This window comes from Lontra canadensis, unplaced genomic scaffold (assembly GCF_010015895.1).
Source record: "Lontra canadensis isolate GAN:19392208 unplaced genomic scaffold, GSC_riverotter_1.0 scaffold30, whole genome shotgun sequence".
NCBI lineage: Eukaryota > Metazoa > Chordata > Mammalia > Carnivora > Mustelidae > Lontra > Lontra canadensis.
The window spans coordinates 17,057,631-17,073,460 of NW_022631024.1; the positions used below are offsets into that span (position 1 = coordinate 17,057,631).

Consider the following 15,830-nt stretch of genomic DNA (forward strand, 5'->3'; position numbering starts at 1 on the left):
AGACCAGCATGGCCGGGAGAACAGGGTGACCAAGGAAGGGGAGGTGCCCGGTGGCACTGAGGAGCTCTCCCAGGAGATTTTCTGTCTCAGTGCTCCGTGGAGCTTGCCTCCCCACCCCCAGGCCCCACTCTGTCCCCACCATCTCAGCACCAGATCCCCTGGGAGTGGACAGTACAGAGTTAGCCAAGCAGGCGAGAGACTGATCAGCAATGCAGAAGGGGCACCTCTGGGCCGGGGGTTTAGGAATGGGCCTGCCGAGCTTTTCCGGGCTGAGTGTGGGGGACAGGGCCAGCATCCTATCCCGCCCCTCCTCAGCCACAGCAGCCATTCTTAGGGGTCTGCAGCCACAGACAGGCTTGGAAACGCCTGCTCTCTGGTCCTAATTCCCTTCCAAAGTTGGATGGGTACATACTCGAGGCCTGGGGTGCTGGGTGGCCCCCTGGGCTCACCTGCAAACACTGGGAGTCTGAAAGGACTCGTCCTTCCCAGAGGGTGCCAGGAGGATGGGTCCAAGGGAATTCTTCCTGGTCCCAGCTGGGAAGGGGCGTCCCAGCAAAGAGGAGATGGCAGGGGCGCCTCAGTCCTTGGGCAGAGCCGTGACCCTTCCTCTGTCTGCACACGGACCAGGGAGGGGAAGACCACATCTCCGATGGGCAGAGACCCCTCCTTCAGCTGGGGAAGAGATCCACGCTCAGCCTCGCCCCCCGCCCCCGCCCCCGAGTGGGGCTCAGCCCTCTCCAAGTCTGGCTGAATGCCCTGGAAAAGTCCTCGTCCCAGAGCTGTCTTGCTTAACTCCTCCAGGGAACCCAGAGGGTGACCCGCCCCGGCTCTTATTTCTGTCCCCCTCTCTTCTCCACGGGAGGCGTTTGCAGGAGACTCAGGGATTTCAGGGGAGCCTCCTGCCCAGGGATCCTCTTTGGGGTGAAGAATGGGTCCACGCTGGCAATTCCAGGACAGAAGCTGGCCGGCCGCCTGATCATTTGTGCTGAGCCTGTGACTAGCCGACGGGGGCCACACTCGCCGGGGTGGGTGCCGTGTCTGCATGCGAACAGCAGCCTGTCGGGGTGGGAGACGAGCTGCTGTGTCACGGGCACACACATACACACAGGAACCCTGACTCCATTCTCCGAGCTGCTTCTGATCTGGGGCAAGCGGCGTAGGGCAAGAAAACTGCACCACTGGGAGGTGAGGAGAGAGTCCAAGGCCAGGGCAGTGAGCCGAGGCAGGGGGGGCTTGAATTGTGAGGGTCTCCAGGACCCAAGTGGCAAGAAAGGGGCTCCTCAAGCCCTCAGTGGGTCGTGGTCGGCTTTGCCAGCTGAGCCCAGTGCCAGGCGGCAGAGCGCTCCGGGGGAAGGCGGTTCCAGCACAGCAGACAACGACCCCAGCAGCCCACGTCTTGGGGGCCGTCGCTCCTCTTAGCAAAGGAACCCTGTGCCCTGGGCCCCATGTACCCGGACCCCTACTAATAATGACAATCGGCCCCGCTGGCAGACTGTGGACTTCTCCTGACTTCCTGACTCACAGCTCTGAGGATGAGGGCCCTTAGCTGCGGGCCCCCCAGGTGAGGGCGTTGAGGCTCAGGAAAGAACAGCTGGGTTCACGGTACGCAAATTGCACGTCAGTTAAGCTGTTGAGAAAGGAAGAGGCAGCTGCTCAAGGTAACAGGGTTACAGAGGCACCCACGCAGGATCCAGACTCAGGGCTGGCTGACTCCAGAGGCCAGCTTCCGGGCCCCACCACCCAGCCCTGCCACCCCCAGCCTCAGAGGCCGGGAGCTGGTGCCGTCTTTAAGACCTGGCTTGCTCGCAGCTCCCCAGTTCCAAAGGAGCAGACGGGTCGTCCATCTGGCCCGGCATGCGACACGGGCCATTGTGAGAATGCTCTTCCCGCACACCTGAGCAGGCCCCAGAGAGCCCAGCCAGGGGTCTTTCTGGCCCCCAGGTCCCAGCCCCCAGCGAGGTCCTGAGTCTCCCACACGTGCCTCCCAACAGGTGCTTCAGCTCTTTGGCCCGAGTCCAGCTGCGCCTGTGAACCTCTGGCCCAGATGTTTCCCCCTCCTGTCAGTGTCAAGCTGTCTGCAGGGCAGGGGCTGCGGGGCAGGAAAAACGGCTCAAGTTGCCTAATCCTCGCCCGCAGAGGGTGGTGGGAGAAAGGCTCCAAAGCAAAAAGCCTTCAGGGCGGGTTTTATTGTGGCTCTAATTAAGCCCTTGCCAATTTGGGTCCTGCAGCCTCTTCTGCTCGTTGAGCACCATATTAATGTCAATTTGATGTCCAAAGTCTCCCAGCTCCCAGCTGGAAAGTCTCCTGCACTTTTTAGCTGGTAGATTTCCTTCTTCTCCCCACCAACCGGCATCGTGTGTAATCCCTTTAAGAAGTGGAAAGAATCCAATTTCTCCCCTGTCCCTCTGGGTTTGTCCTTTGAAATTCAGCGCTGAGTGATGCCTTGCCTTGGCCAGCCCAGCTTGCTTCCCCTGCTTTGTGTCCCGTTAGTCCCAGAGATAGGCTCTATGGCACTGGGGGTTGCCACGCATTGGGGTCCCTGGTGAGAGTGTATGCTAACCGTGGGTTAGGGAGGTAGGCCAGATGGCGGAGGGGCTCTGGGCCCCTTATTGGTGTCAGGCAGAAAGCCTCCAAGGACCCTTCTGGACACGTTTGATGACACATGTCCCCCTTTGCAGTCATTAGCCAGGGACTTCAGCACAAAGAGGTCTGGGCCCAGACACGGAGCTGGATCCAAGTCTACCCTCGGTGGGAACAGGGACAACATAGGGAGAGTGGAAAAGTCGCGTAAATCAGGTGGCCCACTGAGGAAAGGACAGCCAAAAGCATGCAGATTCTTGGGCTCCCCCCATCCCCCATCTGGCTTCAAGTCCACGTGTGCCCTCCATAAGCTGCAGTAGTGTAGACGCTGCCTCTCTGGTAGATTTGGACCCAGTTCTAGTTGGCCAGTGTAGACAGAGCCGCTTCTTACAGGACTGCTGCTGCTAAGGGTGTGTGATGCCTCAGTATGTCTCCAGCAACCCCCCCCAGCCCCACCCTGTCACATAACTGAGTTTCTTCTCTTCTTTCCCCCAAGAGCGGATCAGGCCATCTGCCGCTGCCCCTCTTGGGGAGAGCTCCCCCTGGCCCCAGATGCCCTCCAGTGCGGAAGGTATGGGGGGAGGGTCTGCACGGGCATTAGACACCCCGAAAGCTCCTTAGACCCCAGGCCCCTCCCTCTTTAGTGGAGGCAGCAGGTGTATGTGGTGGGACTCAGGTGTGGGGGGGGTCCGTGAGAGCTGGGGGTGGGGCTTGGAGCTCTACTTGCCCCCACTCCAGCTCTCATCTTAGAGATGCCCAGGGTGATACCGCCAGACCCAATGCCTATTCATCCTTCACTCCCCCCAAGGGCTTTGGAGCTGAGTGGAGACTCTGCCCTGATAGCAGGAACCCTGTCCTGCCACTGTCAGTCCCAGTACCCCGGGGGGCAGGGTTGGAGCCCAGAGAGGGTCAGGACTCCTGCAGGAGCCGGGTGGAAGTCAGACCCAGACAGGGGCGGGCTATGGGCAGATGAAAGAAGATAGCGCATTCCAGGTGCAGGGCCAGCTAGTGCAGAGGCATGGTGGTGGGGTGGCCATGAGCAGGGCAGGAGGCGTAGTAGAAGCTACTGGTACCTAGTTGGGAGCCTCAGTCTCCTACAGCAGTGGGAGGAGACACGCGTAGGCTCATTGGTGGCCAGAAACGGACACGCACAGGAAGCACACAGGGGCTTGCCCGACTCTCCAGGAAGGGAGGCTGTTCCCAGCCCAGCCCACCTGTTCCATGGACATTAGTCCTACTGCCTGCTTAGACAACAGCCCAGCCCCTCCGTGAGCAGTGAGCAGGGTTCTTGGCGCCCTCTGCTGGCAGGCAGTTCTGGAGCTGGACCCACACTAGGTGAGGGTCTCCAGGCCCCTGCGGCCCTGCATCCTCCCTGGTGATGGAGACCCTGGAGCCATCACTTCCCTCCCCGTACCGCCTAGGGCGCCGCAGGCTCCCAGAGGGACGCTGGACCCTCTCTGCTGCCTGGACAGCGTCCTGCTGGCTCTCCAAGATGCGGCCAGGTCCTGGTGGGTTCCGATACGGAAGGCAGGCCGTCTGGGCTTGCGGCTCGCAGCACCGCTGAGCGGGGAATCTGGATAGGAAAGGACTCGCTTTGGCTGAAAGAGGGGGGATGCGTCAGAAGGGGAGTTGCCAAAGCCTTGGACACCAGGGCCACTCTCTGGATTTGATGCTCACGGGAGTTTGGAGAGGAGGGTTTGGAGATCTCAAGCAATGCCTGAGATCATTAAAAAAAAAAAAATCAGTTTCAGCAAAGCACCTTGCACCCTGTCAGGGGTTGCTGGGGGTTAGAAAAGGAATTGGGGGGGGTGGATTAATCCAGCCGAGTGTGTAAGCGATCTCCGAAGGGGCACCGAAGGCAGGGCTTTTTCCACATGCTCCTGGATGTGCTGTGTCCCCTCACATCTGAGCAGGTGACAAGGCTGCCCCGGAGCATCCCCAGAGCACGGTGGAAGCCTTTGCTGGGCCTTCCCGGGGCCCGGACAGCCTGCCCGGGGCAGCTGGACCGTGGCAACGAAGGAGCTTATTTCTCATCTCTCCAAGCTGTGGGCACCTCTGCCGCTGCCCCTGCCCCGGCCTCCAAACCTTTCCAGCTCAAGCCCAAATCAGCTCAAGTGGTGCCCATTGAAGAGTTCCAAGGTAAGAGGAAGGCCCCGGGCCGGACTAGCCCTCCTCCAGCACCTCTATCCTCACCTCCGCTGGAAAATAATGATGCAGGACGGAGGACCCGTGCCTGGTTCAGAAAACCCTCCCGGAGTAGCTGGGTCAAGGTGAAGCTGAACCTCTCTTCCCTCAGTCCTCCATCCCCAAGGGAGCTGGGAGCAGGTATGAGTCAGAAGCACAGTGGGCAGGCACGGGGCAGGCAGAGCAGCAACCAGAAATAGTCTGTCCAGGCTCCCCTGGAGGTGTGGCCCAGGGGCTTGTCTCAGTGGAAGCAAGAGCTGGGACACAGGGGTCACTGCCACTACTCCTTGAGACACTTGGATGCCTCACCTGGAAGGGACAGGTGAAGGGGAAGGATCCAGGAAGCCCAAGGTGTGGCGTGCCCTCGGTCTCCTCCCTGGCACAGCTCCGAGGTTCATTTCTTTCCTCTCCCACCACAAAAGGGAGGTTGGGTCCTCTTGAGATACACAGATGGCATTCCAGGAGGGTGGCCAGCGTCCTTCCCATTCAAGGGCAGCCACACTGGCTTTCCTTTTGAAGGGGATGTTGTGCCCCTTAGGAGGGACATCAAGGGATGGCCGCCTTCGTGGGGGCAGGCAGTGAAGCTCCAACACCTTTAGGATGCCTCGCTCCGACAGTCATAGAGCGCTCCCGGTCCCGGGAGATGGGGGCTGGGCTGGGGTGGTGAGGCTGGAGGGGACAGCAGGACAGCACAGGGATCGCTGTCCTCGGTGTGGAGCCATGTGCATGCAGTAAGAGGTCAGAAGCCAGGCCAAGATGATCAGGAGGCGAAACAAGATGGCCCCAGCCCAAACCCCAAGATGGCATTCATTCTCGGGGGTGTGCAAGAGGAGGCCCTCTGGTGCCAGTCGCATTTGCAGAACAGCTCAGGCTAATAGTAAAAGGTCCAGCAGGTGGGCGTTTCCCTTCCAACCACCTTCCAAAGCAGCATGTGGAGGAAGCTCCTGGTCGGTTCCATCTCGCCCAGCGTCCGTGCATGCGTCTGTCCTTCACCGAGTCACTGGGGGTGCAGTGGTGAGCGCCACGGACCCAGCAACTGCCCTTCCTAAGCTCACGCTGGCTGCATGACCCATCCTCCCTGCATGAATCACTTCCAGTCACCCGGCATCTCGCAGGCATCCTTCCAAGAGCATGTCAGCCTGGCACCCCGCCAGGCAGGTGCTGTCCAAGGCCCTCCCTGGGTTCCTGTCCCCAGGGCCAGGTGGGAACTTGTGGCTGGGCCCACACGGGTCCTTCCTGTGGCTCAAAGGTGGCGTGCCTGCCTCCTCCCAGATGGTACAGAAGTGTTGGAGGCCCATGGTACCTTCCCGTGGCAGATCCGGCCTCCCTGCATGTCCTCGGGCTGGTCTGTCCTAGCCCCGTGCCTCAGTTTCCCCCAATACATGGTGCAGGGGGTGGCAGGAAGGCACAGTCTGCCTTGGCTCACTGACCCGTGGTGTTTCTCACGCTCGGCTGGCCCAGACTGTGAGTGCTATGGCCACTCCAACCGCTGTAGCTACATCGACTTCCTCAACGTGGTGACCTGTGTCAGCTGCAAACACAACACGCGAGGCCAGCACTGCCAGCACTGCCGTCTGGGCTACTACCGCAACGGCTCTGCCGAGCTGGACGACGAGAACGTGTGCATCGGTGAGTCTCTGGGGCGGGGCGCAGGGGAGGGGCGGGGCGCTGGGCGGGGCGGGCTCTGGAGACCCTGGCGTCAACAGGTGCTGGGGAACCCTGGGGGCGCGGAGCGGATTTCCGGGACCCATTTCCTCTGGGCGTCTGGAACGACAGAATTTTCTGGAATCTGCTCTATAATAACTTCCCCCTTCAGCCATCCCCACAGACATTGGAAATTGAGAACCACTATTTAGAGTCAAAGACTGGTTCTAGAGTTTGCTGTCTGCCTCAGTTTCCCCACTTGTAAAGTGGGTAAGTGGATTAGATCAAAAGTTTTCAACTCCCTTTTGTGGCTGAAGCTTTTCTCCCAGTGCAGTTCTTCTGATGCTTTATAAGCAGAGGCCCAGCTTGTAGGACCCGGTGGGCACTCGGACCGCTTTCTTCAAACTGTGCTGCAGGACTGGCTTTGGGGTAGAGAAGAAAGCCGCGGGGGGCCCTGGACCAGGGGTGGGGCTGCCCATCCCAAAAGGCCAAACACATGGCCTTGGCCAACACCCGCCAGCCTGGAAGGGCTGCCCACCACCTCTGCCTCTGTCTCCAATGGAGGCCAATGCTCAGTCCTAGGGCCCCCAGCCCCCTAAGCCCCTCCTCCACCCACCAGGTCAGCGCCGACTTCACAGAAGAGGGGCTGCCCTCAAGGCTGGAGCTGTCAGTCTGAATTATGGCATTGGCCTTCAGATAATTCCATCAACTCTAAAGTGAACCTAACAGAATTGTGCTGCTGATGTCACAGGAGCCAGCTGCAGGGACAGGGTGGGGCCTCTGGGTGGGGGGAGAGGCATTCCCCCCGCCCGATACCCTCCTTCTTTCCTTGCCTCTCTCTGCCTCCTCTGGGCCAGCTTTGGGCTTCAAGGCCTCCCAGAGTGGGGACACTTGCCCCCCCTCCAGAGCAGAAGCCCCAGGAAACTAACTGGGAAGGGGTTAGGGAGAGGCTGGGGGCCTCTGGGGCTGCTCCCCCACCCCTACCCCGCCCTGGAGAGGAGATGCAGAGGCGGACTACTGCCCACAACCAGCCTTGCCTCTGATGAGGCTCCCCCACCTGACAAGAATCTTGGAGCCCTTTGGAGCGTCCAAGGGTCAGCGCTCCCTCCAGGTACACAGACGGAACGTACGGCCCAGAGAGAGGTTGGGGCTGCTCCGGGCCACACAGCAACAGGGCCAGGGAGAAAGAGTGGGTAACGGATGCTAGAGAACCAAGACAGTACAGCCTTCCCTAGAGATGTGGACCCTCGGGCAGCCGTGAGCTCACATGGACATGGTGTGGGGTGCACCACCGGGGGATTACGGAGAGCCCGCTGGAGGGATGGGGGGCCGCACCGGGTGCGGGTCCGTGCGGAGGACGCCCACAGGTCGTCCTGACCGCACGCCGTGCACGTGTCCTTCCAGAGTGTAACTGCAACCAGATCGGCTCCGTGCACGACCGGTGCAACGAGACCGGCTTCTGCGAGTGCCGCGAGGGCGCAGCGGGACCCAAGTGCGACGACTGCCTCCCCACGCACTATTGGCGCCAGGGCTGCTACCGTGAGTGCGCGCCCGGTGGGCGGAGCCTGCTGCTGCGGGGCGGGGCACCGGGGGGGGCTAGTGCCTCCGGAGGCGGGGCTTCGGTTGTGGGTGGAGCGAGGGACGGGGTCTGGGGCCGTGGGCGGGGTCTGATGCGACAGGAATTCTGGCTGGTGCCAGGTGGGAACTATGGGGCGGCGGAGCTGGGGGTTAGTTGCGAAGGGAGATGGGGCAAAGGTGGAGCTGGCGGTTGGGGTTTGTGACAGGGAGGGAGGAAGGGCGGCTGTCCGAGGAAATGAGGGCCTGGCGGGACCGAAAGGACGAGTAGTGGGCGCTAGCCTCGGGAGAGGGTGGAAGGGCGCAGGGAACAGCAGGTGCAAAGCTCCGGAGGGGAGAGAGCAGGTGCGTCCCAAGGCCCGTGGGCCCGGGAGCAGGGAGACACGGGCAGTGGCGGGAGAGAAGAGGCCAGGTCTCGCCCGGCCACTGTCGCCCTGCACGCAGGGGCGTTTCGCACCAAGTGCGCCCTGAGCCTCCAGCAGCCCCCGCCGCCCCGCCGCGCCTCAGTCGCAGAAGCTCCAGCGGGGGGGAGGGTGCACGGGGCCCCCGCCCGCGTTAACTGCCCCTCTGCCCCGCAGCCAACGTGTGCGACGACGACCAGCTGCTCTGCCAGAACGGCGGCACGTGCGTGCAGAACCAGCGCTGCGCCTGCCCGAGCGGCTACACCGGCGTGCGCTGCGAGCAGCCCCGCTGCGACCCCGCCGCGGACCACGGCGGCCTGGACTGCGACCGCGCGCCCGGGGCCGCCCCGCGCCCCGCCACCCTGCTCGGCTGCCTGCTGCTGCTGGGGCTGGCCGCCCGCCTGGGCTGCTGAGCCCCGCCCGGACGACCCGCGCCGGGGGAGCCGGGGGCGGGGGGGCTCGGGGCTTCGGGGGCCCCGGCGTCCGAGGCCGGGCGGCGAGAAGGGTGCGGCCCGAGCTGCTCCCAGGTGCTACTCAGCAGAGTCCTCCCGCCCGCCGCGCCCCGCGGCCCCCGCCCCGCCCCGGCAGTGCCCGCCGCCGCCGCAGGGGGCGCGGTGCGGCGCTGGCCCCGCTGCCTGTGATTTGGGTCTTAGTTTTTCTTTTCTATTACCTGCCGCCCCCCACCCTTTTTTTTTTTTTTTTTTTTTTTGCTGGCGGTGAGACGGGGGTGGGGAGAAACGCTGCTCACCTCGACACCTCCAGGTCCCGCCTCCCAACACACACACACACTCACACACACTCGCGCGCGCGACTGTTGCGGACACCCCCTGCGCCTGTCCCTGGCTTGCCACCGGCCAGCGGACGGGAGGTCCAGTTGCCTACAACTCTTCTTTGTTTTCCTTTGCAACCCACCAGACTCCGTGAGGCCTGGTGACCAAGGAACTCACCGTCTGGGGGAGGGAGTTAGGAAGGAGGGTTGGGAGGGCTAGAAACTTTGTTTCGTAGAGAACTATTTTTGTTTGTATTAACTGTCCCCTGTAAGGAGGACTGAGCCGCTGCCGGTGGTTGATGGTGTGTAATGCGACCGAGTAAAGAGTCTGCTCACTGCTGCCTCCTGGGCCTGTTTTCTTTGTGTTCGTCTACACCCGAGCTCACAGAGCACCTTGGAGAAAGGTTTTCACCATGAGGGCCACCACTTCCCCCGCCTTTCTGTGAGCGAGACCAGGCAGCCCTCCTCCCAGTGGTGTGGTTAAGCCCTTCTTACGGGGGACCCACATGTTGCAGCTTCCACAGACGGGTGCCTCCCTCCTTTCCCTTGGGAAAAAAATGCAAAGTTTATTGGGACTTTTCCTCAGCTGTCTTTGAATTTAAAGACACGTGGGGGACATTGGTGTCATTGCTAAGAGGTCAAAGGGAGGGGACTGGTGATTTATAAATTGGGGTAGCGGGGTCTCTCACCTGTGGGACCCCCAGCCTCGGGCCCGGTGTCTGCTGCTGTAGCCTCCTTCCAGCACCTGGGGCTGGAATCCATAGATGGAACCCAGAGCCCACCCTCCTCTCCTTCTCCTTTCCCTCCCAAAGATTGCACAAGGGGTGGCCAAGGAGACCCAGGGGCAGCCTGGGAGTTGTGAGACACTGAAGAAGGGGGTCCATCCGCCGAGACCCTGTGCCGCGGGAGTGTCCCCTGCATCTCTCCCGCCCTTGGATGCTCGTACTTTGCCTTGCTGACTCTCCAGAAGGTCCACATTTCTCCCAAAGATTCCCAGCACCATGGGTCAGTTCTGGCTCCCAGCTGCTACTGCAGCAACCCCCCACCCCACCCCTGCCCAAAGTTGCCTTCTGGAATCTGCAGCCACTCTTTCCAGGCTGGGAAGTTTAGACCTGCCTCCCCCACCCACCTTCAATTCCCCAAAGCAAGGCTAAGACCCAGTTCAACAGAACTTGGCCTTGAGGACAACGAGATTACAATGCAGCGCGGGAGGGGGCGCTACAACTGGGTATGAAACAGGATTCAAGGCTTGTCAAGGCCAAAGGCCAATGATGCTGGCTTCTCTCAGCTCCCAACCCCAACATCAGGGGTCAACTCCCAACCATTAAAAGAAGTACCTCTGTCAGGCCCCTGTGGCTTCTTCACCTCCTTCCTTACCGTCAGAACCCCAGTGAAAATAAGGCCTCCCAGGGCTCCCTATGTATGGGAGTGGGCTTGTGACACAGTTCTGGCCACTGAAATGTAAGCAGGAGGATGGATGGGGCTTCTAGAAAGTTCCTTAAAAATCCTTCCCCTCCCTACTCCCCACCAAGCTTTAGTTGGCGGGTTTGGGGCCCTGGCCCTGCTCTTTTGCCCCTCCCCCGGTGCTGAGGCAGCAGAAGTGAGAGGCCCCCCCACTCCCCGAACCCCACCCCACCCCCTGCCGCCCCCGATCTGGCAACCCCGGCCATGAGGGCATCCTTCTCAGGATGGTGGAGCTGAGGAACCAGCAGAGACAAGCACACCAGGCCTACTTGCCAACCTCTGCACTTCTTCATGTGTGAGAAAAACATAAATCTTGATGTGATTAAAACACTGGAATTAAGGTTTTCTGTTTGAAGCAGTTTCCGGTTCTTAACCTTCTGGCTCTCCTCACCAGCATCTGGGCCCCCACCCCCGGCGCCTGAGTCCACTGAGGATGGAGAGACTGATGCCCTTCCTCTCTTGGCTGTGGCCTGCCCCCCCCCAACACAGCCCATGAGGAGGACAAGGGATTACAGCATTCGCCTGCAGTGTCCAGGCCTTGCCGTCTCAAGCCACCTTCGGCCTCGTGTGGGCCGGCAGAGCAAACCCACTGCTAGACACAGTACCCGGTGGCTACAATTTGGAAACAAGTGTTGCCTTCTTCCACCTCCTCACGATGTTAAATACAAAGTCATCACAGTAATATATGCCCAAACACACACACAAACACGCCCCTTAGGTCCGGTCCCCACGTGAGAAGCAGAGCCTGAGACAGGGGTTCGGATATGCATTTGCTGAGGTAGTGAGGGAATTAGGGTGTGGGGCGTGGGGAAGGCCCAGCACCGATGTCCCCCATCAGCCTGGTCCACTGTGGGGACTTTGGAGCATAAATCACATTGTGAAGCAAGGGGCATCTTCAGGTCCCACGGCCATTGACCCCATCCTGCCTTGGGGGGCTACAGTCAGTCCTGCAGTACAGAAGGTAGGTGGCCGTGAGCTGTGAATAGGCCAACACAGCAATGCGGGGATGGGGGTGCTCCCATGAAGGGTCTCTGGGCTGAGTACCAACAACTCCGCACATGCACACACACGCTTTCCCCTTTGTGTCGCCCTGGGCGTGTCCCCAAGGGTCCTGAGGGGTCTAGGAGGAAAGGGGCCTCTGCGGGCAGTGCTCTGTCCTCCCCAACCTCTCTGGGCCAGACCAGTGCTGTGTTCGCCCCCCTGGGGCTGGTCTGAGTGAGGCCGGGGAGGTGGACGGCATGTACATCAGAGCAGCAGCCCCGGTCCCTGAGGACGCCACTCAGACCCTGACCTTGGCTGGAGGGTGGAGGGAGAGATGCCTGTGGCCATTTGGAAAACTCTGACATTTTCCAGGCAGTGGGGAGAAGGAGAAACAAGGTTAGCCGGACCCAAAGTCATAGCCCAGCCTCTCCTAAACAGCGTATCCTGTCCCCGAGCTCAGGTTCGGAGCCCTGCCTCTAGAGGTCAAGAGGCCAAGGTCCCCATTCCGCAGCTTGGATAACAGCCCGTCCATCATCGGTCATTGCCCGCTCCCGCGCACAAGCGAATGCCCCTCCTCACCCTAGCACGGGTTTCCCACCCTCGGTGCCTTTGACATGAGGACCGGAAACTTTCAGGAAGGCAGCTGCATCCCTGGCCTTGGGTCACAAGATTCCAGGAGCAGCTCCTTCTCTGGGGTGAAAAGCAAAAGTGCTTCTAGGCATTGCAGATTGGGAGCCAAACAGGCCCAGGTGGAGAACCACGGCCCTAGGCAGAAGGGACTGTCATACCCATTTTATAGACGGGGAAGAGGAGGTCCACCAAGGGAGGCTAGGAGAGAAGCAACTGGCCTGAAACCACACTCGCTGAGCCGGCGGGGGCAGGAGCTGAGTCGTCAGCTTGCCTCCGGAGCCCAGCAGCCCAGGCAGGGGGGCAGCGGCCCAGGGTTGGGGTGAGGGGTGGGGAGGGCCCCACAGCTGCTTCTGCTTCTGCTCCTGCCTGCTTTGTCCTTCAACCCTATGCCCCCACATAGTCCCTATAGCGGGCTCCACGGCAGGCAGAGCAAGGAGCCCTGGGGAGCTGGGCTTCATCCGAATAGCTCTGCTGTCACAGGAAATGTCTCCCCCCGCCCCAGCCGCCCCTCTGCGGCAGCCTCGGCTCGCCCCCTGCCCCCGCTCGCCCCCTCTAAATAAGCAGGACTGCTGTGTTAGCATTTCCAGCCTCCCTGCCATGCGTCACACTTACGAGGCATTTATGGGCGCCTGGGGAACAGCCCTGGGCATCTCCAGGCAGGCTTGGGTGGGCAGGGCTCAAAGGGGGTCACCCTACGCCTGCACCCCTGCCCTAGGCCACACAGTTCTGGCTAGGCCGGCCCCCCTCAGCAGCCCCAAAGGGACCCCAGCACATCTTAGCACATCTCGGGCCGGAAGAGTTCAGGGCAAAGGCCCAGGGAAGGAAAGCTTTACTTGTTTATTTTTCCTTTTCAAAACACAAATCAGACCGTAGGGAAGTTAGCAAATACAAAGAAGCGAAATAATAATAATTCTGGAATTAAAATCACCCACAATCCTCTGTTCGGAGCTAATAACAGTTAATATCATCTGATACCCATTTCTAGTACTTTTCCTTAAAGCAAACGTATGCAGACAGTTTGGGGCAGGGTTGGGGGGGGACTGTAAAGCCCAGTAGCAAGCGTCGCGGTTGGGCCTGACATTCCTTATTTCCCGAATCCCGGCCAGGAAGCTGGGAAGTGGGCTTTGTTAGCATGACCAGGTGACTGAGGATGACGCGAGCGTCCGGAAGTGTCTGCTCAGAGAGCTCAGGCACAGCACAAAAGCCAGCTCCGGGGAGTTTAGGCAGAACCCAGAGGCTTCGGGGGACCCTGCCCGAGCCCCAGGTCTGCCTCCTGCTGGGTCCTCACCAGGTACGCCCAGCCTTGTGCCCAGCATTTCCCATTCCACCCAGGGAGATGGTCTCTCCTCCCCAGCCGGAGGAAAGGCGCAAAGAAACAAAGACCATCCGGCACAGAGAGGGTAGGCAAGCGGCCCAGAGCTACACAGCCAGGAGGAAACAGCGCCTGGGATGCAAATCCAGACTCTCTGGTGCAGAACCAAGATTTTCACCCTGAGCTGCACATGGCCACCTTCTCCCTCTATTTTATTTGACCTTTTAAAACAATAATGGCCTGGCCCTGAATATCAAAGGGGGTGTTTGGCAGTGAAAAAGAAATGCAGGGGCGCCCGGGGGGCTCAGTGGGTTAAAGCCTCTGCCTTCGGCTCGGGTCATGATCTCAGGGTCCTGGGATCGAGCCCCGCATCGGGCTCACTGCTCAGCGGGGAGCCTGCTTCCTCCTCTCTCTCTGCCTGCCTCTCTGCCTGCTTGTGATCTCTGTCAAATAAATAAATAAAATCTTAAAAAAAGAAAGAAAGAAAGAAATGCAAAAGCACGTCCTTTCATTTTTTGCTTCCACCTGCTGCTGTCTTCCCCACCCAGAACCGGGTGATCTCGAGCAGGTTACTCACTCTCTCAGCTGTGCAATGGGGGTGTTACACTAGTAAAACCAGTACCAGCATCTCAGGCCATTGGGGGGAATTCAGCAAGTTGAGACCATGCTTAGAACAGCGCATGGCACCGAGCGCTGGCTGCTGTCCTTGCCCAGGTCCCCTCTCTCCCCCACCGACCCCAATAGACCTGCGAGGGGCATGTCACTCCGCCCTTCTCCCGATCTCTATTTATATCTGAGTGCCTCCAGTGCCAGGCCCCCCCATCCTCACTGCCATGTCCAGAACCAAGGCACTGGGTACGCAGGGGAGGGTCCCGCTCGGGGGCCCAGGGTCTGAACCAGCAGACTGTGAGGGCTGACGGTGCAGGCAAAGGGCAGGAAGGGACCCTGGAGATAGAGATGGGGAAGGTCTCCCATCCTGATTCCCCCAGGGACAAAGAAAGTCTGGGATGAGCCTGAAACCTCTTGTATCATGAGGTACGGGGGGCTCAGAAGAGGAAAAGGACCTGGAGATCACTGGAGTGGAATGAGGAAAATGACAGCAGCAGATTTTTACACACCGTTGTTTTTGTTTTAAGGAAACCCTCAGTCCCCATTCATATTCAAAAAGGGGAGTTGGGGGGCGCCTGGATGGCTCAGTGGGTTAAAGCCTCTGCCTTCGGCTTAGGTCATGATCTCAGGGTCCTGGGATCGAGCCCCCCGTTGGGCTCTCTGCTCAGCTGGGAGCCTGCTTCCCTTCCTCTTTCTCTGCCTGCCTCTCTGCCTACCTGTGTTCTCTGTCTGTCGAATAATATTTAACCAATCAGGTGCCTGGGTAGCACAGTTGGTTGAGTGTCTGCCTTTGGCTCAGGTCATGATCCTGGGGTCCTGGGATCGAGTCCTCCATTGGGCTCCCTGCTCAGTGGTAAGTCTGCTTCTCCTGTCTCTGCCCTGTTCATGCTCTCTCTCTCTCTCTCTCAAATAATGAATTTTTAAAAAATAAAAATAAATATTTAACCCGACTCTAATCACAAGGAAACAATCAGACAAATGTAGATTCTGGGGCGTTCTAAAAGCTACCTAGTGTTTACTTGTCAAAAATGTCTGTACCATGACAGACTGACACAAGATAAAATTTACAAAGGAGTGGAACATTTTACACACAGGAGGCTGAAGAGACCGGGCAACTAAATGCAATGTGTGATCCTTGATTGGATTTGGAATTAAAGTCTTTTTTTTAAAACGCAGCAATAAAGGACATTTTAGGATAACGGCAGAAATTTGAACACAAATTAAATAATTACATCCAATTTTGATAACAGTACTGTTATTGTGTTTTTAAAAGTCCTTATTCCTTGGAAATATGTTCTCCAGTATTTAGAGGTGAGATATCATGATTATCACAACACACTTCGACATTGTTTTGAGAAAACCAAAAGCAGATACAAATGAACAGAGCAAGGAAGCATAACATGGTAAGGTGTCGGAAACAGCGGAACCCGGGTACTTTACGCCTTCATTGAATGTAGATCTTCGTTGCACTATTTTAACTTTCTTCTATATTTAAAAATTTCAGGACAAGAAGTTGGATGAAAACGATAAAAAAATTTTTTTTAAAGATCTTATTTATTTATTTGACAAAGAGACAGCCGGAGAGGGAACACAAGCAGGGGGAGTGGGAGAGAGAGAAGCAGGCATCCCCCCAAGCAGGGAGCCTGATGCGGGGCTCAATCCCAGGATCCTGGGATCATGA

At 59.0% G+C, this 15,830-nt stretch overlaps 1 protein-coding gene across 3 annotated transcripts in view; it reads left to right on the top strand.

Moving 5' to 3' along the window:
* NTNG2 (netrin G2) overlaps positions 1–8,823 on the top strand; it is a 65,675-nt gene extending 56,852 nt beyond the window's left edge. The window contains exons 8-12 of one of the 3 annotated variants that reach the window (XM_032866131.1): positions 3,077–3,151; positions 4,624–4,719; positions 6,226–6,393; positions 7,813–7,947; positions 8,562–8,823. In XM_032866131.1, coding sequence (XP_032722022.1) covers positions 3,077–3,151; positions 4,624–4,719; positions 6,226–6,393; positions 7,813–7,947; positions 8,562–8,797 — 710 coding nt within the window. In that variant the 3' untranslated portion in view covers positions 8,798–8,823. The remainder of the gene's footprint in view (positions 1–3,076; positions 3,152–4,623; positions 4,720–6,225; positions 6,394–7,812; positions 7,948–8,561) is intronic. The other 2 variants (XM_032866132.1, XM_032866133.1) reach the window with 2 other exon arrangements.
* The last annotated feature ends 7,007 nt before the right edge of the window (positions 8,824–15,830 follow it).